This window comes from Aulonocara stuartgranti, assembly GCF_965226115.1.
Source record: "Aulonocara stuartgranti genome assembly, chromosome: 22".
Lineage (NCBI taxonomy): Eukaryota > Metazoa > Chordata > Actinopteri > Cichliformes > Cichlidae > Aulonocara > Aulonocara stuartgranti.
In genome coordinates this window covers 31,844,768-31,867,635 of record NC_138957.1, presented here as the reverse complement: position 1 = coordinate 31,867,635, position 22,868 = coordinate 31,844,768, and the positions used below count along the sequence as shown (strand labels likewise).

General features: G+C 40.2%; 2 protein-coding genes across 4 annotated transcripts in view; both read right to left on the bottom strand.

Moving 5' to 3' along the window:
* The window catches only part of LOC309699222 (class I histocompatibility antigen, F10 alpha chain-like), a 151,283-nt gene that overhangs the window by 102,833 nt on the left and 25,582 nt on the right, over positions 1 to 22,868 (bottom strand). The gene's annotated exons all lie outside the window — the stretch shown is intronic.
* The window catches only part of LOC309699205 (class I histocompatibility antigen, F10 alpha chain-like), a 50,728-nt gene that overhangs the window by 17,450 nt on the left and 10,410 nt on the right, over positions 1 to 22,868 (bottom strand). The window contains exons 3-7 of one of the 2 annotated variants that reach the window (XM_082522127.1): positions 22,023 to 22,298; positions 20,752 to 21,054; positions 19,530 to 19,640; positions 19,163 to 19,384; positions 17,875 to 18,638 (exon numbers count right to left, since the gene is read on the bottom strand). In XM_082522127.1, the coding sequence (XP_082378253.1) occupies positions 19,182 to 19,384; positions 19,530 to 19,640; positions 20,752 to 21,054; positions 22,023 to 22,298 (893 nt within the window). In that variant the 3' untranslated portion in view covers positions 17,875 to 18,638; positions 19,163 to 19,181. Of the gene's footprint in view, positions 1 to 17,874; positions 18,639 to 19,162; positions 19,385 to 19,529; positions 19,641 to 20,751; positions 21,055 to 22,022; positions 22,299 to 22,868 lie in introns of those variants that run through there. The other variant, XM_082522128.1, reaches the window with a different exon arrangement.

Sequence of the window (22,868 nt, the reverse complement as noted above, 5' to 3'; positions counted from 1 at the left end):
AGCACAGCAGAGGGTGGAGCACTGCGTATCGATTGAGGTTGACAGGTCAAACGGAAGGCATCTTGGACACTGGCATCTTTCACACCACTGACTTGCTCTAGCAGCTCAAAGTAGGGCTCCGACAGGAGCCGCTGGGCCAACGGCCTCACAAACGGTTCCCTGCTCAGGGTGTCTGCCACAATGTTCAGCTTTCCAGGAACATATTTGATCTCAAAGCAGTATGGTGCAAGCTTAGAGACCCAACGCTGTTCACAGGCATCCAGCTTTGGCTTAGTCAGAATGTATGTGAGAGGATTGTTATCAGTCCAGACAGTGAACCGATGACCCTTGAGCCAGTGGCTGAACTTATCGCACACAGCCCACTTCAGAGCCAAAAATTCGAGCCGGTGTGCTGGGTATTTGGCCTGACTGCGGCTGAGAGACTTACTAGCAAAGGCTATAGGTCTTGCTCTCTCCTCACCAGCTGGCACCTGGGATAAGACAGCACCCAGCCCATCCATGGAAGCGTCAGTTGAAAGGATGAATGGCCTCTCAAAATCAGGATGTGCCAGCACCGCACAGCTGAGGAGTGCACCTTTGAGTCCCTCAAATGCTTTCTCACAAGCAGGAGTCCAATCTTGAGGGGTGAGCTTGCGAAAAGTTCCAGGTTTCCGACTCCCATGGCAGCCTTTAGTCCTCTTCTGACCGGCAGTTAGAGCAAAGAGTGGCTTCGCAATACGAGAGCACCCTGGAATAAAATGCTGGTAAAACATCACCATGCCAAGGAAGGATCTCACTTTCCTCTGAGAAGGGGTGCAACCGTCACCATCCATAAGGTCAGTCTTCTGAAAATTGGCGATAACCCTCACTTTATCCTGATCAACCGAGACACCACCAGCATCCACGACATGACCCAAAAACCTCACAGAGCGTCTGAGAAAGTGACATTTTTTCTGCGCCAGCTTCAGATTGCTGGTCCTCAGGCGAGAGAAAACAATCTCAAGACGTCTTAGGGCCTCCTCTTCTGAAGGCGCAAACACCAGCAGGTCATCAAGATAACACAGGAGGCTGGAAAAGTTCAAATCACCAAAGATGCTGAGCATCATCCGCATGAAAGATGCTGGGCTGTTGCATAGACCCTGGGGAAGTCTGTTGTACTCATACAGGCCAAGAGGTGTAGTGAAAGCAGTGTACCGTCTGTCAGACTCATGGAGGGGAACGTTGTAGAACCCAGATGTGAGGTCCATGGTGCTGAAGAAAGCATTCCCACCAAGGGCAGCAAGACAGTCAGCCTGATGGGGCAGTGGGTGAGCATCCTTAATGGTTTTGGCATTGAGCCAGCGGAAGTCAGTGCATATCCTCAAGTCACCTGACTTCTTCCAAACCATTACCAGTGGCGAGGCGTATTCGCTGGTGGACTTACTGATGATGCCTTTCATCTCCATGTCCGACAGCACCTCTCGCAACTTGTGATAGTGAGCCGGGGGTACTCTGCGATAGGGAAGCCTGAAAGGGCGGTCGTCAGTGAGGTGGATACGATGGACAAAGTCTTTCACCTCACCACAGTCCAGTTTGTCTCTAGAGAACACATCTTGGTAAGTCAACACAAGCTCCACCAATTTCCTCTTCCACCCATCTGACACTTCACAGCCCTCAATATCAATGTCAGCCAACCCAGCATCTTTGAGTAGCTGTGCAGAGTCAGGCACAGAGTCTGATGAGGGGGGAAAACTGGTATGCTGGTCAGTCAGAGTCTCGCAGAGACCTTGAGTGATGGGCAGGTCCTCCACAGCAATACAAGGAAAGACATCCGCAATCTTAGCATTGCGACGAAGTGTCACAGGGCTCTCTGTTGGGTTAAGGACTTTCATAGGGACCCAACGATCTCCCCACATGGGTGTTATAATGCGCCCCACCATTATGTTCTTTGGAGTGGAACGGGCTGACGTGGGTTCCACAACGACAGTACTTCCTGGAGACACGAGGGCAGAAGGTGGCAGCTTTCCCCAAACTACATATTCTTTTTGTGGCAGGAGAGTGACACTCTTCCGCAACCTGACTGTACCTACTTTATCTGGCAACACAGGAGCAGACCACCGTGAGATACAGCTCAGCAACTGCAGGAAGTCTTCACAATCAGTGCCAGTGTAATTGGAGTTAATAAGCTCCCAGTACTTTGTATCAGCCTTCATCTTCTGAATGATGGGCCGGATCACATTGCTCCCCACGATGAGCTCATCTTTTTGCCCAGGAACCACAAATGTTGGTACAAGAAACCTAGTCCCATATACTTCAATGTCCAAATCATAGATGCATTTCGGTTGTGTGAGAAGGCCACCGCAACCAACCAGCACCACATTTTCAGGGATATGCTGCGGAATCAGAGCAACACCAGCGGCTCTTAGCTTGCTATCAGCCTCTTCACTTAGTGTGCATGACATACTTCCTGAATCAAGCATGCTTGTCAGGGAACACCGGCCACTGACCGACACTGGAGTGTAAAACAACTCACTAGCCCTGCCAACTCTTTGTGAACCCATAATAACAGTCTTCTCATCAGAGAGGCTACTACAGCAGTTAACATATATGGCTTCTGGGTCTGTTGCATTTCTGAGGGATTCATCAACACTGCCCATGCTACCCCTCTCGTTACATGGGCTGGCTAGTTTAAAGCAGCATCGGTGGGAGGAGGGACTGAAACGCTTGGTTTCTGGTGCAACTGTGGGCATTCACGCCTCATGTGTCCAGGGTCAAAGCAGCTGTGGCATAGCTTGTACAGCCTACAATGCACATGGGTTGTGTGTTCATGTGAGCCACACACTCTGCACGAAGCACGATGAGCATTGCGGTGCCCATGGGAATGACCTGTGGGTTGTGGGCACCTAGGACCAGTGGCTAGTGATGCAGTGCACATGGACAGAACCTTGTCAAACAGTGCTACCATCTGTTGAACACCTGGCTCAGCTGGAGGAGGGCCAGAAACTGGCAAAGATGGGGGCATGACATGTAGAGTCAAAGGAGGACAAGCAGAGGGCTGCTGCACACTTACCATGCCATCAGAAGAGAGAGGCTGACATGTGGCTGCAGAGGGAACAGAGGGCATAGGATATGAGGCTGGCTCATGTGTTACTGGGACTGCTTGAGCACCGCTGGAGTGGGGCTGGCTGTTAACAGCGACAGGGCTCTGATGCGGGATGGACAGACTTGCTGTATTATGAGACAAAACACTAGACTGTCTCATTTTCCTCACATAGTTGTCCAGACGGCTCTGAACCTCAGCTGCAGTCCACTCCTCAGGGGCCTTCAGTTGAAAAGACAACGTAAGACTGTGGTCAGGACAGTGATTAATGAACATCGAAACAACCTCACTACTGGGGTCCTCTACCATCTTGCCGCGCCTGCGGAGACACTCATCAGCAGCATCAATAGACTTGTTCAACCGGATCCAGTAATCCATGGCGTTCTCACCTGGACGTGGCACAGTACTGTAGAAATCTTTCATGGGCAGGCTGGAATATGTCAAGTCGCTGAAGTTAGACCTCAGTATGTCAAACACAGCAGTAATAGGATCATTCCGATTCAACTCAGGGCGGCAACGAAGTGACACCTTGACCACATCTCTGGCTTTGCCAGTTAGTCTAGACATTAATATGGCAAACATTTCTTCATCTGTGTCACAGCTGATTCTGTGCAGATAACATCTCATCATGTCCTCCCATTCACCGATGGGAAATAGATCTGTGTTGTCACCCTTGAAGTATGGTGGAGCTTTGGTGTCTGACTGAACAACAACCTTCAGCTGGGACTGGTCATTGCAGCTCGAGGGCACATTCTGGGGAGACTGTGGCTGGGTGGGGGCTGGCTGGTGCATAGAGTTAAGAGAGGATGTGATATTTTCCCCAATTTGCTTTGCTAAGTCAGTGATCAAGCTGCTCAACATGTCACTAGTGACAGCCTGGGTGTGTGTTTGGCGTTCGCAAGCAGCTGGTGTGGAGCTAGCTGCTGGCATTAATGGTGAGTGCATCACTGGCTGGTCTACAGTGTGGGCACCAATACCCGGGACTACTGGCCTACCCCTCCCAAAAAACTTTGGAGCAATCTGATGACCCCTCCCCAAACCAAAGGTCATATTACTCCCCGCAGAGAACAGATCAGGCAAAGCGCTATCCACAGTTTCCTCACTTAACATGTTGGCCCAAGTGAGATATCACTGTTCAACAGCAAAAAAACGAGCCTAACCCCCACACACAATTATGCAAAACTTCACAAAACAATGAAATGTGGGGAGAAGAAAAAAAAACATCAAAGAATCAAAACACCATAGAAAATAAAATGTTGTTTTCTCCTCTCAATTAAAACAGGCTGTAAAAGCCAATATCAATAGAGAAAAAAAAATTACAATCCGTGCCTGTATAATTTGAGGCAACAATATGAAACAGTGACAGAAATTATCACCTACGTATTTGCCCTTTAAGTTCACACGTGACAGAGATGCCTGCAAGCCAAATTACGGGGCATCGATCACACACGCGATATAAAAACCTGTGAGTCAAAGCGCAGGGCACAGGATTCTGGCACACAGCTGCAGAGAGGAGGCGGGAAAACAGCGGCAGCAGAAGGAGGAGGGGTGGATCGCGGATTGGCGATGTGACGGGTCAGCGGCACCAAGTGTAACCGGTGTGATTCTGCGTTGTGTCTGATAAAAAAGGTAAAAGAAAGAAAGACCTCCAAGTAAATAATTTGCCCACTCCAGCTCCTCTCCCACAGGGGAATTGTAGAAAAAGGGGAGAGGCAAAAGGGGTACACTGTATTTATAGTATTGCACCAAAGAAGAAGAAAAGAATGAGGAGGGGCTCTAACTGATAATGAACACAACTACAGGCTTGGAGGTCCTAAAAGTCAGGTATAAAAGGAGAAGTTTGGGGGTTTAGAACACATTTTGTGTAATTATAACAATGTTATTTATGACTCTGTTACAACAGGAAAAACTATATTAGTGAAGATCTTAATTTTAAGAAAAAAAACAAATTATTCTTTTAAGGAGAGCTAGAAAACCTGACATTAAAAAGCATTATTTGTCCTCTAAGGCAGGCTGTCTAATTTATTTTACTTAAATGGGTGCGATCTAATATTTAGAAAACATTAATTAAGAATAAATAATCTGTTTATAAATCAGACGATTAACACCCTAACATGTCCCACAAAAAGCAACGAATCCCAACAGTATTATGTCTCATTACATGCACAATAAATTCTCAGATCACACTGGGTCTTATCAGGCACACCTTCCTATGTATAATATTTGAGAAATAATATATTTTACATTTGTATGATGTGGACAATTTTTCCAGATAGATAACTCCTTTTTCATATTGTCCCATTCCTGTCTGGTAATACTGGAATTTATTGAAAACGTAGACTTTTTGTGTTTCTTTCACTTTACACAGCCACTCAGCCTGCCAGACTGGACCGTTTTGTTGGCTGGTTTTGGCTCCTCTGGGCTTTTAGTTTAACATCCCACTACAAGGTGAGTTCAGGGGTTAGAGCAACAAGGTAACTGTAGCTGTGTGGTCTTGCTCCTTTAAGTGAGTTTAGCCCAACAACATCCGTCAGTTATGTTAACCAGTCAGCTCAACTTTAGGTGGTAGCCTTGCACAAACGACACGATTCAGCCAGAGGTCCTTAAGTCATCAAATTAGGTTAATTCTAATTTGATTATCTTGATTTAATGTCACAGCCTGGGTCTTGGGCCATAAAAATAACTGATTTTAAAAAGTACACACAACTCAAACTTCAGTAATATTCATACAATGTACACAGACCGAATTTGCACAAAGTTAAAAACTGCAGCTGTAAATGTATTAAAAGTTGTATAGTGGTTAAAGGTAAAAGTTGTTTAGTGGTTAAAGGTAAAAGTTGTTTAGTGGTTAAAGAATCTGTTCCTCTCTTCCATCTGTTTCTAGAAATTACATGATATTTAATGTGAAAGTTTGCAAGATTAGTCAGCAGAAAATAAATGCAATTATATTTAGTTAGTTTGAGAGATGGGTGCAGTGCTTTTGACATGAACAATATTTTCTTCTATTTCTCATAAGCCCATAGGCCTTTAATTACAAAAAATAAAATCTACAGTATGTATTCATTTTGGGCAGCATGGTGGTGTGGTGGCTAGCACTGTTGCCTCAAAGCAAGAAGGTCCTGAGTTCAGTTAGCATTTTCAAATGAGCCGTTACATATTATATGAAGCACATATGTTTACTTCCTTATATGAAAATGAACACAGTATAAGCGTTTCACTATATGTTTAACTCATTGTTCTATCTTGTGACCCAAAGCCTAGCTTTAGTTATACACATTTTCCTTGTGAACTGAATTTTAACTGAAAAGTTTTTACTCAGTCATTATAAAATCTGCTGATTAAAATAGGCATTTTTTTCTTGGAATTCGATTGTGGAGGGGCATATTTTACAAATATTTTATTTGTACTTCCTGACATTGCCCCTGTCATTGTGCATTTGTGCAAAATGCCCACAAAGCTTTTGATGTCAACTGTGTCCCTAAGGCTGTTAAGCAATGTGATCTCACTCTAACAGATCTGTGGTGGGGTAGCTTGTGAGGGTTTTGATTCTGTGCCAGAGAGACTGTGAATCTCTGATGTTACTAAAGTGACCCGTTATTTTGTTAGAAGAAATTAATGTAATTAATTAATTTACCAGCTAGCTGTGACAATTCCTCTGAAGCCAACTGTCTCCTACCACGCGTGAGGACCACTTGAGAAGTTAAGTTTGCTATTATCTTCTAACAGGTGGCTGTAGCTCAGGTGGCAGAGCAGGTCAGCCACTAATCAGAAGGTCGGTGGTTCGATCCCAGGCTGCATCCTGGCTGCATGCCAAATCTCCTTGGGCAAGATACTAACCCCGTGTTTGCCTACTGGTGGTGGTCAGAGGGCCCGGTGGCGCCTGTGTCCGGCAGCCTCGCCTCTGTCAGTGCGCCCCAGGGCAGCTGTGGCTACAATGTAGCTTGCTATCGCCAGTGTGTGAATGTGTGTGTGAATGGGTGAATGACTGAATGTAGTGTAAAGCGCTTTGGGGTCCTATGGACTAGAAAAGCGCTATACAAATGCAGGCCATTTACCATTATCTTCTAACAGTACAAAAAAAATGCCATTCAATCTCCTACAGCTTTGCTGCTACCTTGGATGAGTCAGATAAAATATGATGCAACATGTCACACTGTCAGTTTATAAAGATTGCCAGATGCAGCTTCAAAAATACTACATTAGTGTTAAAACAGACTAGTAGATAGAGAAATTAAGTTGTGAGGGAAAATAAGAAGCAGTTCTTTTTTCCCCTCACAACTTAATTTCTCTACTATTTTGACCACGATCCAGATTTTTTGTTTTTTCTTGGAACTTGGCATGATATGAACCAAATAATAAATCAGAAACCAAACCATTTACCTTGTTTGAAATCACTTCCATGGGTCTGTCGTTCATGCTGGCTCATTTGTGGCTTTGTTTTCAGTTATTAAAACATCTGTTTGGTTTAGGTGAAAGCCTAGCTTAGTATATTTAATGCGATTGGTTTCACTAAGCCAGATTTCAATGAGAAAAAAAGGGCATAGCTGAACATTCAAAATCCTTATCTATTCCACGGAGGAACTCAGTGCTGGTCCTCATTCATTTTCTTGGGCAAGGAGTGATGTTTTACCCAGTGAATCAATAGGATTACAGTCTGAAATTGCTGCTGATGGAGCATCACGTGTCTGTAACAAAACTAATTGGTCTGTGAAAACTATATTGAGTAACCAACCTGGTGTTAACCAGTTCTTTGTGAAAGAAATCAGCCTGAATAATCAAATAGGCAGAGAATAAACAAAAAGACTGCTACAAAGCACTCTCCTCAGCATGGCATCCGCTGTGGCATCTAATGGTACTGATGAGTGCCACTCATGTGCAATTTTTTAAATTCTTATACTATTAGACATTTGGCATTGTTAATGAAAGCACCACTGTCGAATGGCTTCTTAAAGACAGTGGCGTGTCTAGAAAATTTTTGTTGGGGGGGCCAGGTAGGGGCACAGATTTGGAGAAGGGTGGCAGATAATGTTTAAAAAAAAATTCTACCAACCCTTAACCATAATTCAATAATCCTATAAACCTAATAACCAAATGCACTTTTAACTATTATTAGAATGAGATTTTAACCACTACGGTGCAAAGTTTTTAGATACTGCGTTGATAAAGTACAAGAGATGCAATCAGTGCTTTGTCAGTGTTTACTCAGCATTCAAGGACATCAATATTTGCATAGTATTTTTACTGACATATAGTGCACATATGTTTTGGGCAAAAACATTTTTGAATATTAAAATACGAACATTTGTAACAAACAATTGACAAATTAGCCAATGCCAATGCAAAACTTTCTCTGCCTGTTAAAAAAAGAAGATAATCTTCTCACAAACTGGTGTTTGATTTTGAAACAGGAAAAAAGTGGAGAAACAACTGAAAAGACGAACATTTGAATAAAACCTGAAAGCAAGTAAATACTTTCTATGCTGCCTTATGGTAAACTTTGGTAATATTGATAAAGAACAACACTGGCTGATGATGAAATACAGTCAGCTGGCATGGTGACACTGCCAGTATTAACCTGCAGGGCTGGACTGGGACAAAAAAATTGGGCATTTTCACTACAGATTGGCCCACCAGGTATTAAAGCCATAGAGACTTTGAATGAAAACAAACCCTGTTGTGACAGTGATGTACAGTCTTGTTGGTATATGTATGATTTCTATACATTTTACGTCAGATAAAAACTTTGGTTGTACGATTTAGATAATTATTTAATAAAAGCGAGATATTTTAAATGAGAATAAGAAAGAAAAGTATTTCTTTGTGCCCACCTTTCCCTGTTAATGCCCTACCTGGCCCCCTGGCAAAACTTTGCTAGATCCGCCCCTGCACAGTTACCAGCTGTCAGCTACTTAGAAAAGGATCCTGGTGTTATTTGTCTCTCAGAAACAGTTCATAACTTCCCTTCAACTCATCCATGTCACCTAAAAGGTAAACCTGTTTCTCCATCACCTGTTCAGCTCTGATGGTTCAGTAAGGACATCTCCTGGTTTCATCTTCATGTTTCCCTCTCACCACATATCTAAACAGACATCATGACCAGCAGCTTTTTTGCAGCTGTGGCTCCAGCAAACATCAGCTGATACTAGAAATTAATATTAAATAAATTCTAACAACAGCTGATCAAGCTTAAACGTGCTGCTGTTGTTTAGCGCGACATCCGCTGGTTTCCTCTTTCTGGCACAAAGTGAGCGATAAATAAATGAGAGAGAAAAGCCGATCAGCTGATCATTGATCAGTTTCATGATTGAAGTAGCAACAGGAGAGGGAGGGGGAGAGAATGAGAGAAGAGGCAGCTGTGCAGCATAAAGACAGAATAAATCCAGCTTTGTGTCTTTTTTCCATTCTAGCTAAAGTCCGGGACAAACTGCATCTCTTCTCAGCTCAATACGAAACGTGTAATATTTTCTCTGAATGAGGGACCATTCCATTTTTTTAAGGAGCCGTTGGCAACTCTACTAACTAACCTTATGAATAAAATAAAGTTCACTATCAGTAACCTCATAGCACCCACCCAGCTGTATATAAACTCCGTCAAGCTGGCTAGAACGCAGTACGAGTTATTGCAACTGACAGTAAAAAGTCAGCAACATGAAAATAAACTCCACCTAAACTTGGTTTATATCTGACCCAGATAGACTGCAGGTCATAACTTCTTACCTGAAGTTCAGTTCACCTGACACTCGGACTGGCGGCTGCCTCGGGGCTCTCCTCCTGCCTCCCCTTCACTCATCCACCTGCTGGCCTCTGTGGAAGCCCCGCCATAGCCACCACCAAACAACGGAGTTATTTTTACACATCGACCTGCATCTGGCCAATCCACCACCTCTCATTGTTCATGCCATTACAAAAAAAATAAAAAATAAGTCACTGGGGATATGCCCGATGGCCAGTCCAGCTATGTTAACCTGCAACCAAATCTGCAGCTCCATACAGCAATGTTACGACTTAGATTATATCTTATAACTCATAACTCTTATGTTAGCTGCCCTCAGTAGCATACTGTCTGAAATATTCCACAGCTGCAATAATTCTTTAAGTGTTATTTTTTTCCTTGGTATTCTAATTTCGCCGAAGTTTACTAAACTCAACAAACTTGATATTACTTACCGGGACATTTATTCTGTCCTCATTTTCTTTCACCGAAAAATTGTTTCCTGCAGTGACGTCTTTCGCGCTTGGCTCTCCTACCTTTGCTAACGTGATGCGCATAGCGCAGAAGCCAATGCTGCATTCATAGCGCAGAAGCCAATGCTGCATTCACTTACACTCGGATATCTGAGCTTCACCGTGAAAACATAATCGGACATTTGATATTTGATTGAAGTTTATTGTTTTGCCTTTGGGGTGGCACCTGGGGTGGCCAGTCTGGTTGGGGGGGTGGCCTGTGCCCCCCCAGGCCACCCCGCCGGACACGCCATTGGCCACCGTGCTCCCTCACCATCCAGTTGGTAATGGTCAGTGTGAGCAATTTAATCACACTGTGCACAGTGTACTATGCACCCTTCCTTCCACAGAGAAAAGAGACTGTCTCTGTTTTCTACCACAGGTTACCACATCAGTCGACTGATAAGTCACCATTTTTCTTGATTTTTAGATCAATTGCCTGTTACGAAGGATTCATGAGCCTGTGGGCGGCAGCACTCATGACTGGATTGTGGAACACCAGACCCAGTTACGCCATAGGTTTTAAAGGTGTCACTAAAACACTGCAGCTAACACGCTGATCAGCATGTAAGGAATCATGTAAGTACCCCTGCAAGACTGTTTACCTTAAAGGGTTGGCATTAGAGACCATTACAAAATTCAAGATATTTGGAGTCCAGTAGTCTTTAAAGTGCTTAAAACCCAAGGAAAGGGGGGATCAGTTTATACAGTCACCACTGTGGATGACCTTGTCCTAGTTCCCTATCAAAGCCTGATTATGAGGGCTTGCTCCAGGCATTTTCCACAAAATTTAGAAATACACATAGTTGCAAAAAGTTCAGTGACCAATTACCTTTCCTAAATGACATATGCAAAAAATAAGAGTATTGTCAATAGGGACCAATTCCCAGTTTTTACATGATCAAAATTATTCACAAAAGGCTTCAATAAACAGAAAATGTGTGCCGACAAGAGAACAGTGCACAAAAATGAAAAGATATTTGAGCTCGACGCTTTAATGGGTTTAACATGACTTAGTCAGCACTCCGCACCATACAGGTAGTACAAGCACACCTGAAAACACTGACCAGCTAACAGTTTTAAGCATTTGGGCGCAACCTCGGTAGTTCACCAATTCACCTATTGCAAACGTCCAAGTTTCTATCAAGTTTCATAAATCCATCGGCAACTATTACCTAACTAGTCTTTTGAGTCTCCACATTCATAGATATTGACATTTTGTCTTAGCATTTGAATGAAAATATCCTGGTAGGGTAGCTTAAAAGTCAAAACAAACAGTAATAAGAATGTATTTCGGACTTCTCTCGAATAAGTGCTCAGAGAAACTACATGATAAAGAGTAAATAAAATAAAGAGCTATACAAATCTACAGGTATCATTTAGCATGTTACTGTACATGTTAAGGTTTATGAGTACAATTAGAGAAAGACTGAACAAATATGGTATGTTTGGTTAGTTGTTAGTTGCCAGGTGAAAGTCTCCTCCTCCTTTCTAAATTCCAGTGCAGATTAAGTTTTAAAGTTTCAACAGAAAATACCAAAGTGGAAATGTTTGGCCTTAATGCACAGCACCATGTTGAGGAACAAATAAATAAACACAGCATATCACTTGTCAACAGGGTGGTGGAGGAATGATGATGCCAGCTTGTTTTGCAGCCATGGGAACTAGACACGTTGCAGCACAGACAACTATATGTTCACAACCACATCATGTCCAATTACGAACCACAATCTAACTTCTTTAGACTGTAGAAAGAGGGAAAAACCATATAATTAAATCAGGTGATTTGAACAAGGAACCTCACAGTCAACAGTGCTGAGCACTGTACCTCTGTGCGTTCAAACTGGAAAATCACACAAATTTAATAATTTGTTTGTCTTTTGTCTGTGATTGTAAATGTGAGTTACCAGAAAAAGCAATCCATTTAAAAATAATCCTGATGGACATTTTTGACAGATATGCTGCAAGAAAAATGCTTTGGGTGGCAAACAGTAAGTCTTGGCCTTTGCCTACAGCAAATTATTGAGCTGATGTACAGATGGTATGTTACTGTTTTTGTGTTGTTCGTTTTTCACAAAATTAAGTCAAATCTTTACATAGAGCTGTGGTTTTAAGTCATCATGGTCTTGAACGAGGGAATTTAAAATATATGGGCCTACGGTTCTACTGCATGTTTCACGTGGAATTCCAATAAAATTGATTCATGTTTGTGGCTGTAATGTGACAAAATGTGGGAAAGTTCAAATGGGCCGAATACTTTTGCAAGCCACTGTATATTAAAAGATTACAGCTATTTTACTCATACTTATATAAAAGTTATTCAAAATAATAATAGTTTGACTTTTCATTACACTGCAGACCAGCACCGACCAGGAACAAACCTGACAACAATCTGCTGGCAATGCTAAATTTGTATGATTGTACACAGACCAGTAAAATCTAAGAACAGCTTCAGCTGTTCTACAGGCAGTTATAGCATAAAGCTTGATTCATGCTTTCCTCGTGGCATAGTCACATAAAGCTAACACTTCTTTTGAGAATATTTTCAAGCCAAACGCTGGACAGTCACATCAGCAGGTGGAGTTTTTCCTACTCACAGGAGGATCATTGCTGCTTGGATTATATCCTGCGTTGTTGCAGCATCTGCTCTTCATGTTTCTTGCTGGGGTTAATTTTTCTCATCTCACTTTTTCTCATCCTTGAATTAGTTTGTGTTTTCTTCAACAATTTGAAAATATTGCTCGCAGGTGGTTTCTTAGCCATATGTCATACCCATGAAGTATTTTATATATTGTTTAGAATAAGTAGCAAGTATATTAAGGATGCAAGCTGATCAAACTAACATGGTCTAACTAACATGCATGGTCTCACCCTGGGGTGAATTTGCAGGGTGAACTGTCCTTGTAAATAATGTAAAGAACAATAGCTACTCTATTATACAATACAAAATTATACAAGAGACAGATACACAGTTCAAAGTTAGGAGGAAATTTCAATATTGTGTTAAATTCTTGAATCGCCCCTTATTCTTATTTCTTTATATTTTCTTTTCAAAGAGCCAGACTTTGTTTTAATTTTTAACTAGTCTTTATCAATAACTCTCCAGGCTTTTAGAAAGTCTTTCAAAGTGTTTCTTCTTATTCCCAAAGAGCTATGAGCTGAAAACTTACATCTCAGAATATCTTAGCATCATGTGCAGTGTGCCTAAAAAACTGTCTATAGTTTATGGTCTATAGTCTCTGTGTAATATCTTCACAGAGAACAGAAAAATCAGCTTTTAACATCCTTATAAAACCTCATAAAAAAAATGACAAGAAAGCTGCCCAAGAGTCTTTGTTAAAGACGATCATACCGAATGTTCACTTTCAAGCTTGTTAGAATTATACAGACTCTCTTTTTGCCTCATATACTGAATTTATACTTTTGTTTGTATGTTTGTTCATTTTTCCATAAATCATTGCACCTATTCCTAATAAAGTATTTTAAAAAATGACACATAGCTCAAGACTTTTTCAGAGTTCTTTATATTTTGAGATGAAATGTGAGATTCATCATTCATAGTGTGATTTCTGTCAAATTGCTTATTTTTAAGGACAAAGCCATGAAAGGTGTTTTAAATAAACAGATAATGAACTAACATATTATAACTACTTGTAAAGTGGATGAAGCATTCAACACAACAAAGAGTGAACCAAGGGCAGATCTGCAAAATGAATGTACATCAGCATCTGATCTAACCTACAGTATTTTTAGCAGTCACATACAGTGGTATGCAAAGGTTTGGGCATCCCTGATCACTTCCATGATTTTTCTTCATAAATCTTTGGTTGTTCGAATGTCATGGTCCTGTGCCATGTTGGCCCAGTATTCTTAGTTTTCATGTATTTTTTTTATTTTTTTCCTTATTTAGGCCATGCTTCCTGGGTTGATCTGTTACGTTGTTCCTTATGTGTTTTCCCCTTGTGACTTTTATCCCCTGTGTGCCCCTCTATGTATCTGTGAGCCCTCGTCTCCCCTCCTTGTATTTCATTCTATGTTTTCCCCAGCCCGTTATGTCTGTGCTCTCTCTCCTCCTGTTTGAACCTCTGTACTTCCTGTTTTACTTTGGGACTCCCGCGCCTGTATACGTCATGTTATGTTCACCCTGCCCTGTCTCGTTATGATTATCAGTGTCACCTGTGTTCCCCATGTGCTCCCACTTCCCTCGTTAACCCTCGGTGTATTTATGTCTGTGTCTCCCTCAGTTCTGTGTCGCGTTCTCCCTCATGCTGCGTGGATTTCCCTGTGTCTCTCTGCGAGTGTTAGTTTATTGTTCCCAGTTTAAGTTTTGTATTTCCTGTGATCTGCCTTCCAGCATTAAAGCTGTGGTTTTGAGTTTATCCCCTGAGTCCGTGAGTTTGCATTTTGGGTCCTCATCCTGCCTGCCACACAGCGATCATGACATTGAATCAGCAATTTCAGTTAAATATATCACACAGCATAATAACACAATGATATTTGAGAAGTGAAATGAAGTTTTTAGGATTTACAGAAAGTGTGCAATATAGGTACTTAAACAAAATTAGGCAGGTGCATAAATTTGGGCACCCTTATTGTTTTATTGATTTAAATACCTTTAGCACCGATTATTGGAACACAAAGTTTGTTTGGTGAATCCAATCATGAGAGAGAGTATTTATGGCGGCCAATTGCAAGTTTTTCTCCTCTTTGCATCTTCTCTGAAGAGTGGCAACATGGGAGCCTCAAAACAACTCAAATGACCTGAAAACAAGGATTGTTCAACATCATGGTTTAGGGGAAGTGTACAAAAAGCTATCTCAGAGATTTAAGCTGTCAGTTTCCACTGTGAGGAACATAGTGAGGAAATGGAAGACCACAGGCACAGTTCTAGTTAAGGCCCGAAGTGACAGGTATTAAACCCCGATTTTTTTGTCCCCATGATAGAACAGAGAAAACCGACTCATAGTGTATTAAAACATTTATATTTCTTTTTATTCAATCATCTTCCAGAAGAGAGAGACCCCTGCACAGCCCAAACGCCAGTTGCAGGATCTCTAACATTAGAATCATAAACTGTGTCTCATATAGGTATTATTTTGGTTATAAGTCCAAAGTTTTATGCCCTGGAGGCCAAGAGTTGTGTGTAGAGAAGAACATTAGCTATGCTTGGATTGCTGCCTCCTTATATTTGTACTTTGGTCACAAGGACAAATAGTGGTTCTTACTCCTTGCGTTCAAATGATAAGTTGCTGCTGTCTGTTCCCCTTGTCCGCACAGAGCTGGGTAAGAAAGCCTTTGTCCACTCTGCGCCTTCTTCGTGGAACCTGTTACAGAAAGACTGGAAACTGACTGAACTGTTGTCTTTAAATGTTTTTAAAACTAAACTCAAAGGCCTACAGACTGCCTCAATAATGTGTAATTGTTTTGTGTAATTTTAATTTTGTTTGTTCGTATGTATTTGTTTTGAAATGTGCTGCCAGGGGGCTGGGAGGAGGTGCTGGCCGTCAGACTGGGGTCTGGGATGCGGGGCCTCCCTGCTACTGCAGATAAGGAGGCGGTCTGCTTGCCTCCACCCCAGAGAGAAGGGTTACATCTCCTGGGTCTAGGTACGGCTTGCTCCTCTGGGGGCGGGGGTACCTGGACCTGGGATATAGAGTATGTTTGGGGAGTGCGACTGTCTGTGCAGTGTCTATTTGTGTCTGTCTACACGTCAGGTGAGTGTCGAGTATTTGGTTGTGTATATGGGGGTGGGAAAGCACGTTTGTGTCTGCGTGCGCCTGTTCGTCTGTGTCTATATGTCAGGTTGGGTCTTAGACTCCACCTCTCTGGGAACATCTCAGGCCCTCCAAAGTACGGAGGCCTATCTCCCCTCACCACACTCCCTGCCGGTGGCTGATTGCCTCAGATGTTGGTGTGTTGATGGTTCTTGGTGTCTGGGGCTGGGCGCTCATGTATGTACCGGCTCACTCCTGGTGGCCGATTGGCGGGGCCTGGCGCCTGTGGCCCGGCTGGGCCCCTTCCAGGGGGTGGGATGCCCTCAGGCCTCTGGGCCTCAGGTGACCTCTCGTTTGGGGCTCTACTCAGCTCTTCCCAGGAGGGTGGCACGGTTCCCCCCCCTTTGGTGGTCCTCCTCGGGTCCTTGTACTCTGGGGCCTCTGGATGTCTGGGGCCTGGATCTCCTCCATACCTGCTTCATACCCTGGTGGACAGGGCTATGGCTCCCCACACTCCCTAGCAGATTGTTACATGGAGAAACCTTTGGAATACAAGCATGCTGATCCACACAGGTGTGCACACAGGTGTACACAGACACAAACTGCACCTTTCTGGTGGTGCTGCTACCTCAAAGCACATTGTGTGCTGTCTATCTTGCGTGCTGCACAATAACATTTAATATTTAGTATCTACTGTTATCTACTGTTAGCAAGTTTATTGTGATGGTGTTGTATTTATTATTTTGCTCTTTTTTGTTTGTTTTCTCTTCTGTTTTTTTTTCTCCATACAGGTGATCCAGGTGTTTTGTTTGTTTTTCCTTCTTTTTTACCCCCTTTCTCACCATCTCTTCTCCCCTCTATTTTTCTTTCATTCTTTCTCCCTGTCCTATCCCCCGGTCATGTCTGTCCCGTCTGTAACAACCGAAAATAAAATAAAATAAATACATAATTACAATAAAGGTCAATCAAGGTCAAGGACCAATATGGAAAGGACATGATGATCCACTTGGTAAAGTAAATCCACTTGGCATCTTTCTTGGCCTTCAGACAACAATTCTGATGGCTAAAGATCCGAATGGGACAACAACAAAAAAAAAAGAAAAAAAAAAGAATGCTATGCCGTTGTCAGAGCTTTATCAGTGGGATTGTACTAGTTTTTAATGTGAAGGTTTTATATTAAGCTGAAGTTCATAATTTCTGGTGTGTAAATTGTTTCAAAGTCATATTATGTTTTATACACACTAAAACACACTATTGTGAAGTTTTACAGTCACAAACATATTACAATAATGCAGATTTTCAACCTTAATTCTATTAGTTAGAGATATAGTTATGATAATGGAGTTTTTTTTAATCATAAAATACTTTCAAAGCATTAAAAAAAAATTCAATTTCTCTCAGAGTTGGAGTGGAAACAGGTGTTGCCAGCCTTTTTTTTCAATCTTTGGAATATTTGTTCTGTGTCAGTGATGTCAAATTTTGTTGACTTCTCATTTATGTTTTAGATTTAATAATTAGTTAGCATTAGATGATATTGCGAATTATTTAAAGCAGTTTATAGTTTTAAAACATGGACTAAAAAGTATTTAAAGAAAAACTTAAGACTTATATATTTAATTAATATTCTTATATTTTGATGTTTTTAATTTATTTCTTGGGTGTTTGACATTGACTACTTAATGTTTTAGTGAACAGTGAAATGCACAATATTATATTTTTTCAACTCAAAATACTAATTGGGTTACCAAACTTGCTAAAAATGCTTGTAAAGCGTTGCCTTTTTTAAGTTGGAACTAATTAACAGTTTTTACAGCTCACAACTATTCTCTTACACAGCATTTATTTATTTATATATATAAATAAATAAATAACTCAAACTGGGTTTAGGAAGCACTTTATTTATCAGAAGTTAATTTGTCCAAGTTGCAACAAAATAGGAATGCCATACTTTCTACAACAAAGAATCAAATAATCCTAACCCAGCACACAAACTATGATTAACAGATCTTAAGGAAAAATATCAAAAGAAGCCAATAAAATAACTATGAGAGGAATGGAGTGGGAAAAATTCAAACAGTTATCTTAATAGACTAGATTATGTCATTTTAAATCATTTTAGGATATATACACACATTGTAATTTGTAAGAGAAGAATACATTTAATTTAAACTCACGCCCTTTTAAGAATATTTACACACCAAAGAGAGATTCAAACTGCTATTTCCCACGTGTGGGACTAATAAAGCTTTTCTTACCTTATCTTATGATAGACTCATATTCTACATGACCTGTGTGGTGGAGCTGTGTATTTTTTACTTATCTGTGACAAAAGTTGAGAGTATTAACTCAACAACATCAATTTTAACAAGGTTAACAAACAGGAAAAACAGCTTTTTCTATATATTATCTTCATGTCTACCACAGACAAAGTCTCAGAAACCCATTGAGAGAACTGAATCATGTGCCTAGTTTAACTTTACCAATGAGGATTAAACAAAATATTTAATTTGAAATATTTCTGGAGATAAATTTAAAGAGATTATCTGATATCTAATTTTTTTAAAATTTAGTTTATTTTTTACGGTGGACTCAAATTATTTTCATGCTGTGGAGTTGATCATTTTCTGCTCTTCAGCAGGCACCTGTCAAGTCAGAAAATGACAGAAAAAAATATTGATTAAATACAGTGCAGTCACTCTGTTTTTACTTCATATTTTAACAGAGATCTTTTTGATTTAGTTACAGAAGATGTGTTAGAGTAATATCTGTTCTGAAAATATCTAATGCTGACTTTAATTAGTACCTAGAGAGCCTGCAGCAAAAAAAAAAGTGATGCACAGGCACGAGACAACAACAAGAATTTCTTTAACACAGTGATGCATCAGGATTAAATGGTGAATCTGAATGTTTTATGTTGTTCTACATATTGTAGAGGTCAGCACTTACACCCAGGTTTCAGGTTTTTACAGTGGAATGAAATACTACAACAATGCAACTGTCATTTTTTTCATTAGCTCATTAGGTAGTAGATTATCCACAGAGCTTTACCCTACTCCTACTAGTGTATATTTAGTACATCTGCCCTTGCTCTTTTAAAATAATTTTTTCTGAAAAACTAATTTGAGAGATGATAGTTTGTGCTGTATTTATGTGATGTTGAACTCACTTTCTTAGTGTCTGAACCATCAGATGATGAAGATGAAGTGTCTGAATCTAAAAATAAAATTAAAATGATATTTTAAGGAAAAACAGTGATTTCTGTCAAATTTCTCAAGTGATATCAAAATTCTTAAATGAAGCAACAATAATGAAAATATAAAAGAAATCAAATAACTGTAAAAGTATAAACTTTGATATTTAAAATACTTACTGTTTGCAGGTTTGAATCCTGAAAACAAGAAACAATATTAGTTATTTATTTAGAACTTATTGAAGGACAATGTATCAATTATTTACCATCTAAACTATTAAATATTAGTACTTTATGAAATTATAAATGGTCATCGTGAAGTGTGACATCTTTTTCTCCTCACCATTGTTTGCTTTCTTGAGGCACTTTTTGTAGACTACAGCAGCGACTCCCAGGATGACCATTATGCCAACAACACCACCAACAACAGCAGGAATAAGGAATGCTGAAGGACCTGAATCCAAAACATTTGCACTGTTTATCTCACTGTTGGACCAATGAATTATCAGATTCTTCATTAACACTACTTTAGACATTTCATTATTTGAAGAAGATCACAGAAATCAAACAAATGTCAGAGATATTAAGTGTAATATAGGAATCCCTTGATTTTCAGCAGTAACATGATTAAAAAAAAAACAAAAAACTAACCCAGTGAAATGAGGTTTACAATACATTACAAAATATATTTTGAGATTTGAGAAAGAAAATCATAAATAAAAAATAATAACAAACAAGCCAGTTTCCCTTCACCACACTTTTCATATTAACCCTTTCATGGGGTCACTACAGTGGACAACTATTCAAAGGCTGTTTTCTTGTATTTGTGTCAGTATTGATGGTATACTTGCACATAAACCACTACACTGGACAGTGATGTGTCACTCCATAGGCAGGGTTATATTTGTTACATATATTCTTAAAGTGTTATAAAATATATTTAAACTATATATTACAATTTTTTGTTATGTTATAGTTTTTACACGGTGTATATTATTTATTTGTTTATCAAATTCATAAGTCAAAGCATATGTTGTCCACTGGACAAAACCCTCTTTGACAAGTAAATGTTTAAAAAAATGAAGTTCAAAAACTTTTTTCATGCCTACAAGTGAATAAAAATAAGAAAAAAAAATCCTGATTGAGGTCATAATTCATGCATGAAATGGTTAAACACAACATAAAGGTTAAAATATCAGCCTCAAATCTAAGCTGTACAGGTCTTAGGATCACTTTTTATTATATATTATTTTGGTTTTTGTTTTAATAGGATGAACTTCCCAGCAGAGACAGTAGTGAAATTAAAAGATCATCTTTCTTTCAGCCTTGGAGCAGCAACTCAGAAAGTAATGATGAAAATGAGTCTGAGAAAGTCTGAAGAACATAACAGGGCCAAGCAGTAGTATTAGTAATGCAATTATATTTCAAAGTAACTTCACTACACTAACAACCAGTTTTGATCTCCTTGCTTTTCCTAACAAATTGGAGCTAATCAGAAAAATGATGGAACAACAAGGAACACCATCTTTAAAATAAAGTTTATTCTCCTCTGATACCAGTCTTACCTTCATTGGTCTTGATCTCTGATTTGTCCAGTCTGGTGACGATGTCCTCGTTCACACCAGAGAGCTGAAACACACAGTTGTACCTCTCCCAGTCTTCAGGTTTGACTGATGAGACATCCAGGTCAACACTCATCTGGAAGGTCCCGTCATTGTTGGTGAGAATCTCTCCTTTGTTCACACCCTCATGAAGCTCCACTCCATCTTTTTTCCAGACCATCTCGGCTCTGTTAGGATAGAAACCTGTAGCGTGGCAGGTGACCAGAGAAGAAGAAGACTTCTGGAGGAGAGACACTTTGGGGACATCTGTGGAGTAAAGACAAACAGTTCATTCTTTCTGTATTATTACTATTACTTGTATTTGAGCTGGAGGGGTGCATAGTGCAGACGAGACGTGAAGAAGAGAGTGCAGACAAGGTGGAGTGGATGGAGACGAGCAAGAGTGGAAAGGAAGGTTTAGAAGATGGCAGTGAGACCTGCTGTGATTTAATATCTGAGGATGGTGGCACTGAGACAAATACAGGAGACAGAACTGATGATATTAAAATTATCATAAGGAGTGAGAAGGATTAGAAATGAGTATATCAGAGCTAAAACTGTGGAAGATGATCTGCTGTGACGACCAGGAGCAACTTTAAAAGATTATTATTAATATTATTATTATTTAAACCATACCTATTTCTTTTGATGTGATGTAGTTTATAAAATTAAATTAAATTTAAAAACTGTGTCAAAATGCCACACGAAGTGCAATTATATGAACCCTTTCACACATAGTGGTCACTACAGTGGACAACTATTCAAAGGCTGTTTTCTTGTATTTGTGTCAGTGTTGATGGTAAACTTGCACATGAACCACTACATTGGACACTGATGTGTCACTCCATAGGCAGGGTTATAGTTGTTAAAATTGTTACATATATTGTTATACTGTTATAAAATATATTTTTAAATATATTTAAAAATATATTTTTGTTATGTTATAGTTTTTACACAGTGTATATTAATTATTCATTTGTCAGATTCATAAGTCAAAATGTTTGTTGTACAACTAAGTGGACATGTAAAAATACTCTTTGAAAATGAAAAGTACATGTTTAAAAAAAAATGAAGTTCAAAAATTTATTTTCATGCCTTAAGATGAAAAAGACTCAAGAAAAAAAAAAGCCCTGATTGAGGTTTTCATAATTCATGCATGAAAAGGTTAATTTAATATCATATTAAGTAATAAACTGAGACATAACTTTTAATCTAATTCTGGTCATAGATTTTACCTGTCCTCATCAGAGAGCTCCTCCCATAGTTCACGTACTTCTTCAGCCACTCAGGACACTCCTGTGTGAGGTAGTTCTTCCTCTGTGCAATCCAAGCTCTGTCACGATCCAACTTATGTTTGGTGGCAGCAGCCTGTTGTACAGGAGCGACGCACGTCTCTGTCTTCAGGTCAAAACTTAAGAAGTCCTCTCCATCATAGCCGTATTGGTCATATCCATTCACTTCATCTGTTTCATCCCATTCACAGCCGTACATCACCTGGACAATGTGAACACCTGACAGAAACACAGAGACAAAGACTGCAGTGAACCAGAGAGGCTGCACTAAAGTCTTATACTGAAACAGAGACGTGATCAACATATAGAGGATCTACATTTATGGCTGCTTTTGTCTCAGTGGAAGATTTTTAAAACCAGTCATCATTAACAATGTAGATTTTACAGAAAGACACTGGGAAAAAAACAGAATTGATTTTCTCCCGTTAGCACATCTACGTCCTGCCTGCAGAGATATCACTGCACAGTTTATCTATGCTGCTGTAGGTGGAGCAACTTCCTGTGAGCTGCAGGATCAGACAAACACACTAAGATGGATCCTGAGCAGCCGACACAGATCCTGATTCTGGATTTAAATTTACATCCTCTGAAACTCTGCAGCCGTCATCAGTCCTAAAAAATCCTTCCTGTGAGAAACTAAGCACCAGACTGTCCTGAGGTTTTTCTAGAGGTGTCTCTGTTTAATATGATCATGTGACATTAATCTAATCTGGAGTTCTACTTACAGCATTTCAGGCTCCAGCAAATGCTTCATGTCATCATTGATGACTATGCAAGAAATAATTTTTG